The 17882-nt window shown below is 58.2% G+C and overlaps 1 protein-coding gene across 1 annotated transcript; it reads right to left on the bottom strand.

The window, feature by feature from the left end:
• Positions 1 to 7346: 7346 nt before the first annotated feature.
• LOC116572845 (olfactory receptor 226-like) lies at positions 7347 to 8303 on the bottom strand. Its single transcript, XM_032312211.1, has one exon. The coding sequence runs from the start codon at positions 8301 to 8303 to the stop codon at positions 7347 to 7349; it is 957 nt and encodes a 318-aa protein (XP_032168102.1).
• Between the last annotated feature and the right edge of the window lie 9579 nt (positions 8304 to 17882).

Consider the following 17882-nt stretch of genomic DNA (forward strand, 5'->3'; position numbering starts at 1 on the left):
GCGCTTGGGAGTGGATGGGAACCAGCCACTACGCGAAGGGGATTGGATGTCACTCCCGTGATATGTGAGACCCCATGAGTCTGACCATGCTGCCCTACAGTGGGAGGGCCTGTAGGGGCACCTGGCAGGGATCTCTTCCCAGAAGTCCTACAGTTCTGAGGAGATGAACTCTGCCGAGAGAGCTTGGAAGTGGGTCCCTCCCCAGCTGAGCCTCCCATGGAACGCGCCCCAGCTGGCATCTGCCTGCAGTCCGGCGAAAACCCAAGCAGAAGGGCCATGGAAACCACGAGCTAATAAACAGTTTTGTGTTAACCTGTGGTGACTCGTTACACAGCAATAGGAAACACAGATGATCAAGGGAAGGACGGTGCAGTGTAAGGCTGGAAATATTTCTAAAATAAGCAGTTATCAGAAAGGCATAGCAGGTTTTCTCTGAGAATAACCTGAGAGTAATTAGCACCTTTGCAGGCTACTCACATGCTCTTGGTCGTAGACAGATGGTCTGGGGGGCAGAAGCTGTCCCCAGACCACACTCAGGAACTTCTCAGATGCTCCTGTAAAGCCTGGACCAGCTGATTCCAAATGTCCTCAGGAGTGGCAAGTATCCACCTAAGACTGGGACTGACTTTTTAGGAAAACTGGCCAAAGTTGCCATGTGCAGTTATCCCTGAGTATAGGATGTTAGGACGGCAGATTTTTCCAGCACCTTGAAGGCACTGACTTCCACAGTTACTGCTGGAAACTCAGCTTTTTCCCCTTAATGTTCAGTTAGCCACTGTCTAGTGCATCACTGGTTTCCGATGTAGTGTTCAGTGGTTCAGTGGTCACGTGTAACAGCCAGCGCTCATCACAGCACATGTCCCGGTTACCCCGTTCCCCATCCCCCCCAGCAGCCCTTAGTTTGGTTTCCAGAGTCCAGAGTCTCTCATGGTTTGTCTCCCTCTCTGATTTCTTCCCAGTTTTCCCTCCTTCCCCTGTGGTCCTCTGAGCTATTCCTTGTGCTCCTCAAATAAGTGAAACCGCATGATAATGGTCTTTCTCTGCTTGACTTATTTCAGCATCATCCCGTCCAGTCCCGTCGATGCCAATGGTGGGTGTTCTTCCTTTCTGATGGCTGAGGAATACTCCATTGTGTATATGGACCACATCTTCTTTCTCTGTTCGTCTCTTGAAGGGCATCTCAGCTCCTTCCACAGTTTGGTGACTGTGGCCATTGCTGCTATAAACATTTGGGGGCAGGTGCCCCTTCCTTTCACTATGTCTGTATCTTTGGGGTAAATACCCAGTAGTGCAAATGCTGGGGCGGGGCAGGCCTAGGGAGACTGGCCTCCTGACGCTCACGCAGGAGTAGTGGCCTCTTCCTTCTCTGCTGCAGTGGCCCCTAACTTCACAGTGTGCAAAAGAAAGGAGTAGCCACTAGAAATACCCTAGTTGTAATGTAGGGTAGCTCTACTTTCGACTTTTTGAGGAATCTCCACACTATTTTCCAGAGTGGCTGCACCAGCTTGCATGCCCACCAACAGTGGAGGAGGGTTCCCCTTTCTCCACATCCTCGCCAGCATCTGTCATTTCCTGATGGGTTAATTTTAGCCATTCTGACTGGTGTGAGGTGATATCTCATTGTGGTTTTGATTTGTATTTTCCTGATGCCGAGTGATGTGGAGCAATTTTTCATGTGTCTCTTGGCCATTCGTATGTCTTCTTTGGAGAAGTTTCTGTTCATGTCTTCTGCCCATTTTTTGACTGGGTTATTTGTTTTTTGAGTGTTGAGTTTGAGAAGTTCTTGATAGTTAGTTTCTGGTTCCTTGGGAAGACATCTGCCTTTTTCCTGGTTGCTTTTTGAAAGTTTTTCTCTGTCTTGGATGTCATGTGCTTTTAGTATAATATGTCTGGGCGCCATCCGTCTTCGTTCTGCTCAACATTCATGGACTTTTATTAAATCTATAGATTTCTCTTGTTTATTAGTTCTGAAATATTCCCAACCACAGTCTTATCAATATTGCTGTATCTGGGGACAAACCTTTTCTGAAAAGGGTCAGAGAGTATGTGTTTAGCTTGCAGGTCTAACCCTTCCTGGCTGCCTCCCCACAAAGCATCACAGGCAACCCTGCTCTGCCGTCTCTGGTGATCAGTCTGCGTTTTCCAGGTTTTTAGGTGTCACATTTTTCCCATTGAACATGGTTTCTCTGGGACCACCTATGTCATCTGCGTCAGTAGCCCATTCCTCGCGATCACCAACAAACCCAGCATGTAGATGGGCCGTAACTTATTCATCCGCTGGCTGAGGGACACTTGAGCTAGTTCCGGTTTGGGCTGTCACAAGAAAGCTGTTATGCACATACACTTACAGTCTTTGGAAAGACTTTCATTTCTTTTGGATAAATACCTGTGAGATGGGCATTGTATGTGGGTTTGAGTACACTGTTTCAGGAAGTTCCCATCTAGCTCTCCAGAGTGGCTCTGCATTTACACTCCCGCCAAGACACGTGCTTTGGAAATATCTTCTCTCGGGCTGTGGCTTGTATTTTCCTTGTTTTAACTGCGCCTCCTGAAGAGCAGAAGGCTTAAATTCTATAGAAGTTCAGTTGATGATTTTTTTTTCTTTTATGGATTTTGGTTTTGCTTTTATATCTAAGAAATTTTTGCCCAGCCCAAGGTAAAAAAGATTTCCACAGATGTTTTCCTCTGGGAGTTTGAGGTTCTATTTAGCTCTATGAGTATGTATGTTGTGAGTTATGGATCAAAGCCTATTTGGGGGAATCAAGATATCTCATTTTTCCAGCCCTATTTGTTGAACAGACTATTCTGTTTACTAAATTGCATTTGCGCTTTTGTCAAAAATCAGTAGTTTTTATATGTGGGGCTCTGTTTCTGTAGTCCCTCTACTCTGATCTGCTGACCTGTTTGTCTCTCTTGATGCCAGTACTGTGCTGTCTCGTCACGGTGGCTTTACAATAAAACCTGAAATCAGACAGTGTTAGTTTTCTAAATCTGTGACTCTTTTTCAAGTTGTGAAAATCTAGGTCCTTAGGATCAGTTTGGTGGTTCCTAAGAGAAACCTGCTCAGGTTCCGACTGGGATCACATTGAATGTATAGATCAGTCTGGGGAGGATTAAAAAAATTGAGTGTTTCAGCCAAAGAATGTGGTTTACATCTCATTTCTTTAATGTTCTCAGCAACATTTTGTAGTTTTGAGCATATAGTTCTTGCACATTTTTGTAAGATTTACCCTTAGCTATTCTATTTTTTAATTTAAATTTAATTAGCGAAGGTATAGTACATCGTTAGTTTTAGATATAATGTTCAATGACTCATTAGTTGAAATAACACCGAGGGCTCATCATATCACATGCCCCCCCTTATTCCCGTCATACTGGAAATGGTATTTGAAAACTACTTCAACTTCCTATTGTTTGTTGCTGATATATGGACGCAAGCTGGTTTTTGAATAATAAGCTTTACTGTAGGCTCCCTGAGTTTCCTCTCTGCTTGCCCAGTCTGCCCCGGGTGAGGGTCTCAGCGGTATCCGAGAGGCAGACCCCTTCCTTCTGGGCTTTGCACTTTAGTCCTCTCAGCTCTGGCCGGACCATTTCCCCAGTTTCTGGGGCTTCGCTGCTTCTGTCCCCTCTGTCACTGTCCTTATCCTGTGGGTTCCTTGACCATCATTCTGGTGGGATAAGGAGGGGCCATGTGGTGAGCAACTGACCACCTTTAACCAGAAACTGGACCCTGACAGGGGGCTGGGGCAGGGAGACAGAGGAGGCCTCGGAGAGGGCCTGGGGTGGTTCGTGGGACCCCTGGTGGCAAGGTGTCCCGGGCCACAGAAGCTCCGACTCCTCATCTGCTGGTGGGTCCTCCTGTCCCTGGGGGCTCTGGGGCAGGGGGCAGGGCTGGCTCAGCACCGCAGGCCTAGGGAGACTGGCCTCCCGACGCTCACGTAGGAGTAGCGGCCGCTGACTTCTCTGCTGCCCCCAACTTCACACTGTGCGAAAGAAAGGAGTCGCCACTGGAAATACACACCTTCCAAAGTCCAAGAAAACAGAACACATGGAGCATCAGATGGGGCAGAGAGTCTGGGCCTCGCTGGCCCAGAGGAGGGAGGGTCGGACAGGATGCTCCCAGGGGATGCAGAGGGCCCACTCCCATGGCCAGGGCTCCCAGTGCCAGGGCTGCTCCCACTCCCGGTGCCAGGGCTGCCGTTTTTACCTGCTGCTCAGTCCCTGTGCCAGGGTGCACGTGGGCAGAGCGGTGTGTCTGGGTCCGCAGGAGGCTTCAGTGGCCCCCGGGAGTGTATGCCTGGAACGTGTGAATACGATGGATGGACAGACACAGGTGAGCACCCTGGGCGCTGGGCGCTGGGCTCTGGGAGGTTGCGGGTGTCCTTCTGGGCAAGACCCTCCTGGAGTCACGCTTGTGAGAGGGGCCAGGGCAGAGGGGACTGTCTCCTTCAGTGTCCTCGATGGGGGCCGGTGCCTGACGGGAGCAGATGGGGAGGCCTGGCGATCCGGAGAGATGGGAGGCAGTGTGGTCAGGCCCCGGGGGTGGTAGTGAAGGCTGGATCACAGGGTCCCCGTAAGGTTTGGGAGTTTTGCCTATGGACAATAGGGGTTTGATGGCAGGGTCAAGTGAGGGGGCAGGGGGTGGGAGACCAGGGTGGTCCCAACAGGGGTCCTGCTCCCCAGACCTGCCCCTCTGGGTGGGTGGACAGGGGACCTCCAGGCTCAGCGCCTCACGGAGCTCGGCCCCACCTTCGGCGCAGCTCTGCAGCCTCGCACACCGGCCAACTGCGCCGTGTCCGAGGTGCCCCAGCCTCTTGCCTGGGCCTCTGCCCTGGCTCCCTCATCCCCGGAATCCCGCTCCCACTCTGTGCTCTGTATCCCACGTTAGAAGGAGGCCAAGTCCCGTCAGAACATCCCAAAGGTGGAGCAATCTTCTAAAAACTCAAATTATGATTTTATGGGGCCCCAAATCCAAGAGCCCACAAGGTTCCCCCATCAGGCCCTTCTCGGCTCTGCTCTGGGGCTTCTGTCTTCAGTTTGGGGCACCCCCACCGACGCTGGGGCCTTGTCCCCGACCCTAGTTTTCAGTCTTCCGGCACTAACTAGTTGCCTGACTGGGCTGCGTATGCCGGTGCCCCTCCTCCAACACCCCCAGTCTCCGCTTCTCCCCCTGTGCTCGGGGTGGGCTCTCCCTCTGGCCCGGCTGTGGAGTTCTGTCTCCAGTGTGAAGACCAGAGCGCGTCTCCGCTTCACTTCAAGTGCTCGGCCTCGGCAGGAGGATGTGGGGCAGCCCTTCGTGCCCTGCCGGGGGCCCTGCATCCCAGCTCCTCCGGGCTTGCGGACGTGCCGTGTCTCCTCACCTCGCTGCTCCTGCGGGGCGTTACTCCACATTTGCTGGGGCTCCCTCATGGCCCCATCCCTGCACAGCACCCAGGCTCCACCTGGAGCAGATTGTGTCTCCCTGGCCTTGGGGGCCCTGCTGTGTGTCCGGCCCTGACCCGAGCTGCATCTGTTGCTTCTGGGGGACTAGTCCAGGCTGTGAGCTCCCCGGTGCAGCTGGTCTCTGCAGGACCGAGTGAGAGGCTGGCGCTCCAAGCTTGCTGTATTGTCAGACCAGTGAGCCGTGGTCTTTTCAGCCTAGTTTTTAGAGTGATCGCTTTGCAGAAATTTGATGTGGAACTACATCTGTTATGAAAGAGGGCAGGGTTGGAGTGCCTGGGTGGCTCAGGGGGTTAAAGCCTCTGTCTCCGGCTCGGGTCATGATCCCAGGGTCCTGGGGTCCAGCCCCGAGTCGGGCTCTCTGCTCAGCGGGGAGCCTGCTTCCTGCTCTCTCTCTGCCTGCCTCTCTGCCTACTTGTGATCTCTCTCTGTCAAATAAATAAACAAATCTTGAAAGAGGGAGGAGCTCGAGGTATCGGGCTTACGGGCACTGTGTGTGGGACGCTTGCTTCATCCTGTTGGCTGCCACGGCGGTGGCGTCTGTGCCAAGAGGCCAGTAGGGACACGGCGACAGCTCCTCCAGTGGACGGGGCGGCAGGACCTCCCTTGCTTGTCCTGCCCACAGGCCTGGCCCGCGGGACTACGTGGGGATGTGTCCCCTGTGCCTGGCAGCACCATGCCCACATGGGGCAAGCAGCCTCGGCGCTCGGGGTCCGGTGTGTTTCTGTGGCCCAGATACGGCAGCTCAAACTCCCTCGTCCATCTCACGAGACCAGCATTCTAGGTCGCCCCAACTAGCCAGCATGGTTGATGGTTGCCACCTGAAATCCCACCGGGCACCGTGAGATTGCAGACCGGCACAGGCTGGGGCCTCGTGACTCTAGGAGCCGCGGTGGAAACCCCATGGTCTGTCACAGTCGTGCCCCAGCTGGGACGCAGCGCCTTCTGACGCCCTGGCACCAGTGATCTCAGGAGAGTGGCCAAGACTCTGGGAGGTGGAGCCCTGCCCGCCTGCCAGTGTCCCCGTGACCGGTTGCTCTCTGTCGGGAGCAGGTGGAGTGAACAAGGCCAGGCCTGGAAGCGAGGCGCGGGCCCCGAGATACAGGCCTGTTCCACGCAGACCCAGCTGGTCCCACCAGAGACCCATCTCCTCCAGCCGTCTGCCCCAATGTGGCTTCCCTGCTCTGTGGACCTGGCATGGGATCCGCTTGGGCCTTGCTGTGCACGGTCCCTGGTGGCTATCTCGGCCACAGCTCCCACATGCACACTGTCACCAAGGGGAGACTGGGTGCGGGTCCACACCCAGCACGGGCCTGGCTGACTGGGGAGGGCAAGACCGAGGTCTCCCTCGAAGAGCTCTTCCCTGCTCTCCCGAGATCACTGGTGTCATGGCGTCAGAAGGTTCTGCGTCCCATCTGGGGCACACCCGCCCCTCTTCCTTCACACCCTCTCCCTGGGACTGTGCAGGGGTCTGGTGCTATGGCTGACCCGGCCCGGGGGCCCGTCCAGAGAAGGAGCGCCTGGTGGGGACGGCCTGGGGCCTCGGCAAAGAGGCAGGCCCAGGCCTGCAACCTGGCCACTCCATTTCTACCCTGGGTTGGGAGACAGAGGGGGTCCCGCCTGGAATGGGGGTTCCTGGCCGCCACGGGCAGCACGTGCAAAGCACAGCAGGAAGAGACCTTGCGAGGCACCTGGGGTGCGCGGCGAGGGCTCCGGACAGGTGCTCCGGACATGGGCTCGCTGGGGGTGACCCAGGTTGGGGTGCTCGTCCTGGCTGGCGTCCTGGGCCGGTCATGACGAGGGACAGGGACAGTCAGGACTCTGCCTTCAGCCCCTCGCCCTGTGGCCACTCAGGGGACACAGAGGCCTAGAGCAGGTCCGCGGGAGCCGGGGCCCCGAGGAGGCTCCTAGGATGGGACCCCCAGGGCCTGGGCTGCCCTCTGGGCCACCTTGCTTAGGGCCTCCTTGACCTCCCGGTTCCGCAGACAGTAGATGATGGGGTTGAGCAGCGGTGTGAGCACCGTGTAGACCACGGACACCAGCTTGTTGAGGTCGAAGGCGTAGAGGGCGCGCGGCCGGGCGTAGATGAAGAGGGAGGCGGAGTAGAAGATGACCACCACGGCCAGGTGCGAGGCGCAGGTGGAGAAGGCCTTGCGCCGGCCGTCGGCAGACGGGATGCGCAGCACGGTGCCCAGGATGGCGGCGTACGAGAACACGGTGAGCAGCAGCGGCCCCAGCAGGATGAGCAGCGCCAGGAGGAAGTCCACCAGCTCGGCCGCCGACATGTCGGAGCACGCCAGGTTCAGCAGGGGGGACACGTCGCAGAAGAAGTGGTTCATGACGTTGGGGCCGCAGTAGCCCAGGCGTGAGATGAAGAAGACCTTCCCCAGGGAGATGGCGAAGCCGGAGAGCCAGGAGCCGGCGGCCAGCACGCGGCAGAGGCTGGGGCTCATGACCGTGGGGTAGTGCAGGGGCCGGCAGATGGCCACGTAGCGGTCGTAGGCCATGACGCCCAGCAGCGCGCACTCGGTGCAGGCCAGCGCCAGGAAGAAGTACAGCTGCGCCATGCAGCCCGCGAAGGAGATGCGGCGGAAGCGGGGCGCGGCCAGGCTGAGCAGCATCTTGGGCACGGTGACGGACACGTACCACACCTCCAGGAAGGACAGGTTGCTGAGGAAGACGTACATGGGCTTGTGCAGCAGGGGGCTGACGCGGATCACGGCCACGATGACGACGTTCTCCGTGACCGTCAGCGTGTAGGCCAGCGCGAAGAGCAGCAGCAGGCACACGTGGACGCCCAGCGAGCCCGGGAAGCCCACGAGGACGAACTCTGTCACCTCGGAGTGGTTGTCCCCGGTGGACATGGTGCACGCCGCCTGCTGGCAGAGGCGGTGGGTCAGAGGTTGGTTGGCGGGCGGGGTGTGGGTGGAGGGGCCGTCTTACTCTGTGTCCCCCAGGACTGCTGAGGAGGACATCCATGGGCGCGTGTGGTGCGGGGCCTGACACGGATCACGGCCTCTCATGGGATGCCTGTTCCCCAGGAGAGGTCAGCATCGCAGGTAGTTGGAGGGATGCAGGAAGCCACCCCGGGTCCCCTGGACACCCCGGCCAGGGGAGCTACGTATTTCCTGACACTCCCAGAAGCCGACGCCGCTGCACGGGCCTGGGGGTCCGGCCCTCCACCGCTCACCCCTGGGGCAGCTCCTGCGTGGTTCTGCCCAGGCCACGCGGATGCAGCCACAGCCTGCAGGGAGGTTCTTGGGCCCAGACTTCCTGTGCCCCCATCCCTGGTTCCAGCCCTGGCTGCAGTGGCCGAGGGCAGGACTGTGGGCAGCTTCCTTGTGGCTCCAAGGAGCTGCTCTCACAGGACTGGAAGGGCCGGACCCTCAAAACAGAAGTAGCTTCTTCACCCCTGCCCTACCGTGGTGGGTCTCCCCCGTCCTGTGGACCCGTGGGCTTGCTGGCTCAGAGGCTCCCCAAAGTGTGGCCGAGTCCTGTCCAGGGTCCCCTGTACTGTACCTCACATCAGCCTGTGCTCTCTGTCCCAGGAACATTCCCGCAGGTCACAGGCTGTGCTGCCAGATTTCCAAAAACCCATTTAAAACCCAACGTGCTCGTGTGTGCTGTGGCTGGGGTCTGGGCTCTTACCTGCTCGCCGAGCGCCTTGGGACACGGCCCAGGGGACCCGCACACCAGACGCGAAGTAGCCGCTGGCTGAACAGGGGCTGATGCATGAGAGAAGGGGTTTGGAGGCAGAACCCCTAGATCCCTGCTCAGGCTCTGTTGAGCATCTCGCTGCTGTGAGCCCTCAGAGGGCACCCCCCCACACCAGGCCTGTCCCCTGAGGCCTCCTCCTGAGCGTGGGACTGACTGGGGTGCGGCAGGTGGCCCTCCTTCCCGGACGGAGTGGATGCCCCAGGGCACGGCTACCCCGGCCCCTCAACCCCTGCCCCTTTTTGGAGAGGCCCTTGAGCCCGGAACCCGGCAGGGTGGCTGTCCCTGTCCCCAGGCCCCAGTTCATGTCCCCTTCTCAGTTCCCGCCTCCTCCCAGAACCAGAACTCCCAGGATTCCTCCCAGCCTCTGCCCTTGAGTGGCCACAGACCCCCGTCCTCTCTCCCCCACGTGCTGCCCAGGACCTTCTTGACGCCTGCAGTTTCCCATGGTTTTCTTCCTGCAAAGATGGTGAGAGGCAGCGGAGCCCGGAGCTCCAGGGCCCGGGCTCTGGGATGGGCAGCTCAGGTTCACCCTCCCCAGCCTCCTGCGCCTGGGACACGACATCTGCCTCTGACCCCTCAGCTGTCCCGTGGGGCGTGGCAGGACCTTTGCTGGGCTGTCCCGGTCTCTGCAGCCAGCAGGAGGGGTGGGACGCATGGGCTCTGAGGGCCGTGGGAAGCCTGCACACCTGCTATGCTCACTCAGGGCGCTTGGTGGCCCCAGAGGGTGCGGTGAGGAACCTTGGTGGGGTCGGCCTTTTGTAGTGGGGCCTGGGGTAAAAACACCCCTGGGTCCCTTTATCCCTCCTCCACGATGGCTCCTGGTGACCCCAGGACTCTCTGCTCAGACCTGCCACGGATCAGAGTTGGAACAATGTCTGCCCTTGTCCAGGGCAGAGACAGAACAAAAGTGTCACCTTGGCTGCAGGGTGTGAGAACAGCGTTTCCTCGGGAGCCCCGAGTCCCACAGACACGAGGACACAAACAGCAAGTCCCAGGCTTCGCTGTGATGCTCCAAAGCCGGTGCCCCCCAGACGTTACCTGGGAGAAGGCCCACGTTCCCTCCCCCAAACTCAGATGCACTCGGGGCACCCAGGCGTCCGAGTCAAAGCCACAGCAACCTCCACACCCAGACCCACAGCCCCTAATGCAGTGATCCACACAGACACCAGGTTCCTGCCAGGTAGACAGACACCTGCGAACCTGAGTGTCCCCAGCAGACCCCGACCTGGCACAGACATGGGCACCGAGGCCTCGGACAGACACAGGTGCCCCACCACACGCTGCCCTGCTCAGGAGACAGATGCCAAGCCTCCCGCCCGAGGATCAGGACCCACACCCTCTGCCACAGGAGCACGAGTAACGGCTCTGACACAGGGTTCAACCCCAAGCCCCAGACGCCCTGCCCCTCAGAGAGGTGTTCAGACAAGCTTGCTGCCCTCCCCATGTGTGGGCACGCACAGGAACAGAGGCTCCCACAGGCAGAGATGCCAGTTTTAGGTGGCAGGTCTGCCTTGGAGCCCGAGCCCAGCCCCACGCTCTGCTCTCAGCCCCCAAGCCTGACTCCTCACCTAGGGAGGACAAGGTCTCAGCGCTCTTCTCTGGCTTTCCTGAGGCCGCAGTGCTGCTCTGGGCAGGAACTTAGCCAATGCAGGTCACTAGCTGGTCCTGAGTGCTGAGAGGGGCTCAGCACGACCGTGGACGGAGGCTGACCACGGGCCCCCTGGGTCTCTCCCTCCCAGGGCTGCCACACACCCTGGGACCATCTTGGTTCTGGGCAGAGCTTGGAAGATACAAAATGGGATAACACCGGCTGCAAAGACCCCTCCTCCCCAGTAAGGAGCCCTCCAGGCGGAGACGGCAGTGGTGGTCGGACAAGCAGGGGCTCCTTTCCTGCCCTCATTTCACAGAGCAGGAGTCAGGTTTGGGGAAAAGTACCAGGGCCCGGCCCGTCCGTGGCTGCGGGGAACAGCCCCTCTGCATGGGGGGAACCCCCGCAGCCCCGGAGCCCGCACCGCCCACCAGCAGGTCGCCGCTGTGTTTCTAAAGGGTAGCTGGGTGGCGAATGGGAAGCTCACCTCAGCTGTCGCTCCCTCCTCACTGGAGAAGAGCTCGGGGGAGCCAGCGCCAGAGGCTGAGCAGGGCTGGGCAGAGGGAGCAAGTCTCCTCCCCGCCGGCCCCTGCCCCCTCCCCCGCCCTCGCACTGCCCTGCCCGCCCCCCTCGCCGTCCCAGGGGTGGTGCATCAGCAGCTCCTCCTGGGAAGCTCCTCAGGCCTCTGGTCAGGGACCCTCCTCCCCTGGCACCATCCATGTCAGCCAGAATGGCCAGGATGGGCGGCCATGTGCAGCCTGGACCCCTCCCTGGCTGTCCGCACAGACAGAGGGCAGTGTGGTCTGGGGGTGGGGGTGGGATGTGAGCACAGGCGGTCCCCCTTACCCCCCAGCAGGTGCTTGGTGCAGCAGAGGGCCCTAGCCAGAAACCTCTGCCCCTACCCCTGAGCGGGGCTGTGGGTGAGAAGCTGGCCCAGGCCGCGTCCCACACCCGCTGTCCTGAGTGGGCTCCAGGCCGCGTCCTGAGTGCGTGGGACTGAGGCTCCAGTCCTGTCTCGTGGCACCTCCCTCCCTGACCTCCAGCTGGACACTGTGAGGGCCCAGGGGGTGGACAGGCAAACCTCTTCCTCGGCTGTGAAGGGGCCCAAGCAGCAGCTCCCTCTGTCCTGTGGGACGTGGGAGGAGGGTGTCCAGGACCCCACACCGGCCTGCAGTCCTTTCCTGCCACATGGGGTCCTGTGTCTGCTGTGCTCAGCCACAGGGGACAGCTGACCAGCCCCTCAAAGGTGGGGTCCTGGCCTCAGGGGAACTCGGATCTCTGGGGCTGCCCCATCTCGGGGCCCAGGGTGGACAGGTTGGCCGTGTGTTCCTGGGTCCTAGAGTCACTTTACAGAAGCCTCATTTACTCATTCACCCTTCAGTTCAGGCGGGCCGGACTCTGGGGCACCCAAGAGTCAAGCTCCTGTGTGTGGAGCTCTGGTGCTGGAGGGACGGACAAGGGGGTGGTGAGGCGTGCTGCGGCCGGCAGGGACCGGGGCGAAGTCCGGGGTGCGGTTTGCAGCTGGCACAGGGTCCTGGAGATAGCCCGGAGGAGAGCATGGGCGGAGGGAAGGGCCACTGCACGGGTTGTGGGGGCGCGGGCTCCACGTGTAGGGGGAGGGGGCGCGGGCTCCACGTGTAGGGGCAGTGGGGGGAAGGGGCATGCTGGGACGGGCCTGGTCTCAGAGAGCTGGGGAGGGGTCGGCAGCTGAGCTCTGGGGAGGGTGCACGGTCTGGGATGCCCCTGAGACATGCGGGCTTCTGGGCAGAGCTGGGCTGCTGGGGAGAACAAACTGGCGGGTCCAGATGGGCTGCACTGGGGCCCCGTCCCGTCCGAGCTAGTGAGCCCTGTCGAGGGGGGTGGTGTCGCTGGATTTGCTGCAGGATGTGGGGTTGGTGGTTTTGGAGGAGAGGGCGTCAGGTGTAAGTGTTCTGGGTGTGCAGATTTAGAGATGAGGGAGGTTAGGTGGTGGCGTGGACACATGCATCTGGACCCCAGAGCCTCCCTGGAGGTGGGTGTTTGGGGTCCCCCAGGGTGCGAGGCTGAGAGTTGGACCAAGGACTAGGGCCTCCCGCAGATGAGGTGTGGGGTGAGGCAGGAGCAGGCCAGGCTCTTCACTGCTGTCCGGGGGAGGGGCTTGGAGCCGGAGCTGGGCTGTGCGGGCTGCCATCTGGGGACTGTGACTGTGGCCCGAGCAAGTGACCAAGGGAGGACACTCAGCTAGGCTGCTGGTCCGTGTACCCACACTCTCAGGCCTACACCATCCCTTCCCACTGGGCCCTGGGTCTGGGGGGCCGCTGCGGCTGCCGAGCAGGGCTGACCACACTCTGAGCCTCACTGCTCTGTGTTGCACCTGGGCCAACCAGGCTGCTTTGCAGAGAGGTGCCTGGGGCCTTCCAGGAGAAGCAGCTCTCTTACTCATGTGAGTGCCCCAACCCCTGCCCTGGTCTAAATCTGTCCTCACCTCCTCGCCGCCCCCACACCCTCCCAGGAGCGCTGCCCCACAGCCCCTCTGCAGTAGTGAGATCGGGGACTCTGCTGTGTTCAGTGGGGAGTGTCTTGCGCTGCTGGACCTCTTGCTGGTTTGCTGACTTGGTGGCCGCTTGGAGATTTTCTTCTTGGGAACCCCAGCACTCGCGGGCAGCACACCCCACACTTCCCCAGCTTCCTGCTTCCCAGGGTCCTGTTTCCTTGCATCATCTCAGCCCTTTCCACAGACACCCCTGGCTTCCTGTGGCCCAGAACTTCACCTCTGGATCCAGGCTGTGGAGGTGAAGGTCCTGCCCATTTCTCACCTCACTCACACCAGCCCTGGTCCCACCTCAGCGGGTGCCCACACCCGGGCCTGCCACCCCTCCCAATCGCCGGGGCCAGTGTTCACTCCTGCAGAGTCCCCAGTCTGTCCCTGCAGCGTGATCTCCAGCAGCCCCCCCGCCCCCGGTCCTCTGCCCCCTCCCCCCAGGCAGGCTTCCCAAACCCTGTAGCCCTCAGCCCCTTCTCAGGAAACAAGCCAGGGGCAGGGACTCTGACTTCCTGCTTCCCCCACAGTGACCTTATCTTTATCCACACGCATCCTGGGGGCTTCCCGGCTCCAGGCTGTGCTGAGCCCCGGACCCTGCCTGACTTTGCTGCCGGGTCTCCGCCTTCTTTCTTCCCACCTTCCCTAACAGCAGCAAGGACACAGCCCCGGCCCCTGTCTTAGAAACCGAAGGGGAGGAAGCCCCGGTCCTGCAGCACCCCCACCCCGCTACCCCCTGGGAGCGGCACCTGCGTGTCCTCACCCTACTTCTTGCCCACCCTAGTGCCCCTGTGAGCTGGGCAGGAGGACTCCCCACCTGCCACTGGCCTTGGAGAAGTAGAGAGCCCACTCCTGACCGTGCCCTCTGCTTCGGTCCACACTGGCTGGCTGGTGGGTGTCCCCTGCTACTCCAGCAGGGGCGGCGGGGTCCTGCCCTAGCGGACTGGGCTGGTGCTCCCGCCCCTGTGGGGTTCCAGGTAAATTTTAGGGTCACTTGTCAGGGTCAGCCTCCCTCCTTCAGTAGTTAATTTGGGGAAATTTTATGTCTTTGCAAGATTGTGCCTTCTGACCCATAAACTGGGTGTATTTTTCTTCCTCGAACTTTGCTGTGATGTTTGTTTTCCGTGTAAAGGGTTCCACGTCTTTCATTAGATATTGAGGTATTAATATTTAATATAATATTAAATTAGATATTTAATATTTTTGTTGCTTTTTAAATTGGAGCTTTTTAAAAAGAATCCCTTTTCTGTTTGTTGCTTTTTGTTTATTAATTGTGCCCTGTGAGCTTGCCAAACTGCCGTGAATTCTGCTCACTTATCTGAGGGTTCTTCTGGATTCCTTTCATTCCCGGTGGCATCGTCTGTGGGCCATTAGGGCTTTGCCCTCATTTCTAGTCCTAACGACTTTCTTCTCATAACCCACTGCACTGGTGAAGGCCCCCAGGGCAGGGCAGGGCAGAGCCTCTGGAAGTGGGGAGGGCAGTCCTGTGCTGTCTCTGGTCCCCGACCTGGTTTTGGGGAGCAGGAGATGGGCTGTGGGTTGTGGTTTGATGCTTGTTATCAGATTAAGGGACTTCCCTGCTACTTCTAGTTTGCAAAGTATTTAGTAAACGCAATACATTTTTTTTTAATTTTAAAGATTTTATTTATTTATTTGACAGGCAGAGATCACAAGTAGGCAGAGAGGCAGGCAGAGATAAAGAAGGAGGAAGCAGGCTCCCTACCGAGCAGAGAGCCCGACACGGGGCTCGATCCCAGGACCCTGGGATCATGACCCGAGCCGAAGGCAGAGGCTTTAACCCACTGAGCCACCCAGGCGCCCCAATACATTTTTTAATATAAAAAATTTTGCCTCTCTTAAGAGGATAATACACATTTTCTCCCTCAGTATTTCAGTGTGGCAAATTATAATGGTGGATTCTCTTTCTTTCTTTCTTTTTTGGTTTTATTTATTTATTTATTTGCCAGAGGGAGACTCCGCGAGAGCGGAAACACAAGCAGGGGGAGCGGGAGCGGGAGAAGCAGGCTTCCCGCAGAGCAGGGTGCCCGATGCGGGGCGCGATCCCAGGACCCCGGGACCATGACCTGAACCGAAGGACCCCGGGACCATGGACCTGAGCCGAAGCAGCCGCTCAAAGACTGAGGCCCCCGGCGCCCCGGTGGTGGCGTTTGGAACGACCAGCTCCGCAGTCCTGGGGCGAAGTCAGCACCATTATTGCGCTTCACACACGTCGCGATTCTGTGGGCTCTGGGCACAGGGTTTTCTTGGTGAGGGACGCTCTGTCCTCAAAGCCAGCACCGTCGAGGTGTCCCGGTGCGCACCAACAGCGCACACCTGCGCGGTCCGGCTGGTGTCGACGCGCACCCGTGAGCCACAGCGAGCAGAACGCGCGTCTCCATGCCCCGGAGTTTCCTCCGCTCCGGGCGGCCGCCACCTGCCACTGTCTGTCGGTTCGCGTTTCCTAGAAATGTGTGAGTGGAGAGTGTGGGCGGCACCGACGCGAGTCCTACAGCCACGTCGGGAAGCTGGTCCTTCCTCGCTCCGACCGCACGGCCCGCCGCCCGCCCTAGGTCCTTGCTGCCAGAAGTGGACCTGCGCGTCCCGCGAAGGACTTGCCCGGAGCCCGTCCCGGCGCGCTTGGGGAGGCCCCGACTGTGCACGCGGGAAGTCCGCGCGCGGGTCACGCCCCGAGCTGTCGCGGATCCCGCGGGCCGCGCGCTCTGGGCTGTGCGTCCGCGGAGCGCGCGGCGGCCGTTCAGGCGGGGCCCGGCAATCACGCCCGCCCCGGAGCGGCCGCTTCCAGGCACCCCCGCCCCCTTCGCGAGCCCACTGACCTGTTCTCCGTCCCGGTGCATTGAGAAGGGCCGATCCGTGGGGCCCTGCGGTGCGTGTCCGTGGAGATCGCTGTTCCACCCCGCGTCACCCCCGAGGTCCGGTCCTCCAGGCGGCTTGGTGTGGACCAGGGACTCCTTCCTCGCTGCTGGGGCGGGTCCCGCGCGGACCGCAGCGCGCCGGCGGGCCGCGGACGCGCTCGGGAAGCCGCGGCGAACCTGCTGCTGCCAACACCAGCGCACGCGACTCTGTGTGGAAACGACTTGTTGCTCCGGGGTCGGGCCCGCAGCGCAGCCACCGAGTCAGCGGCAGTTCTAGCTCCAGGGTCGGAAAGGCCGCGCGGTTTACAGTGGCCGTGGCTGTGGTGCCCACATCCACGTGTCTGGGACTTAGTTTCTCGGCGTCTCACTGATTTTTAAAAAGCCATCCTGGGTTCTTAGGGGTGTCCTACTGCGTTTCTAGTTCACGCTTAACCGGCTAACGAGGGGGGCAACTGGCCATGTCCTGCGGTGGCGCAGCTGTGCGTCCTCGACGGTGAAATGACTCCGCGTGCCCATTTTCGAATTGAGTACTTTTTCATGTTGAGTTTTGGGGACTTTTTTTTTTTTTAAATACTTTGAATGCAAGTCTAGTGTTGAATATGTGATTTGCAAATATTTCCCTCCAGTGTATATTTCACAATTCTTTCACAGAGCAAAGGTTTTAAATTTTTACAAAGTCCAATTTAATTTTTTGTAGAATTTTGCTTTTGGTGTCAAATTAAGAATGCCTTGCCTCATCGTAAGTCCCAAAGATTTAATCCATTTTTTCTAGAAGTTTTGTAGTTCTACATTTGACATTTAGGCCCATGACACTTTTCGAATTAGCACTTGTATAGATACGAGGGTTACGTTGAGTTCATTTCTTTGTAGAAATTTTAAATTGTATTGCATTTTTTCTTGAGATTTCCCCCTGCTCATTGTTGGTGTGTAGAAATGCCCCTGGTGTTTGTATTTGATGTCCTGTCCTCTGAGCCTACTGAACCCACTTACTACTACTACGAGTTTTATTTTTGTAGACTTGGAAATTTCTACATAATTATGTCATCTGTAAATAGAGATATTTTTATTTCTTCCTTTCCAACTTGTATGCTTCCAGTTTCTTCTCTTGCCCTGTTGCTCTGGCTGGAACTTCCCGGGCTGTGCTGAGGGAGAATGGGCATCACCACATGGAGTTCCTGATCCTAAGGGAGGACGTTCAGTCTCTCAGGGTTAAGGGTGATTTAATTGCTGAGAATTTTTGGTAGATGCTCTTTATTTGAGAAAGTTCCCCTCTGTTCCTAGTTACCTGAGAGTTTTTCATCTATCCCGAGTGGGTGTGAATCTTGTCCGAAGAGCCTTCCCCACACTCGATACGATCATGAGATTTGTCCTCTTTGCCTGTTGCTGAGATGCATCCGGCTGATTGATTTTCGATATTGAATCAGTCTTGTGTGCCGGAATAACCCCACTTAGAGTGAATTATTCTTTCTATCTACTGGGTTATGTTTGATGGAGTTTTGTTGAGGATTTCGCATCTAAACTCATTAGAAATATAGGTCTGTGGTTTTCATTTTCAGTGCTGTCTTCCGTTGCACTTTCAGGTTGGGTTATAAAACGAGTTGGAAAGGGTTCCATCTTGTTTTTAGAAGAGATTGTGTGGAGTTGGTGTATTCGTTTTTAAACGTCTGGTAAAATTCTCTAGTGGAACCATCTAGGCCTAGAGATTTCTTCCTTAGGAATTTTTAGACTTTATTTTTTAGAACAGTTT

This window comes from Mustela erminea, chromosome 14 (genome assembly GCF_009829155.1).
Source record: "Mustela erminea isolate mMusErm1 chromosome 14, mMusErm1.Pri, whole genome shotgun sequence".
In the NCBI taxonomy this organism is placed as follows: Eukaryota; Metazoa; Chordata; class Mammalia; order Carnivora; family Mustelidae; genus Mustela; species Mustela erminea.

Excerpts from the sequence above, each read along its gene's own strand:
- LOC116572845 (XM_032312211.1), bottom strand. The coding sequence starts at position 8,303 with ATGTCCACCGGGGACAACCACTCCGAGGTGACAGAGTTCGTCCTCGTG.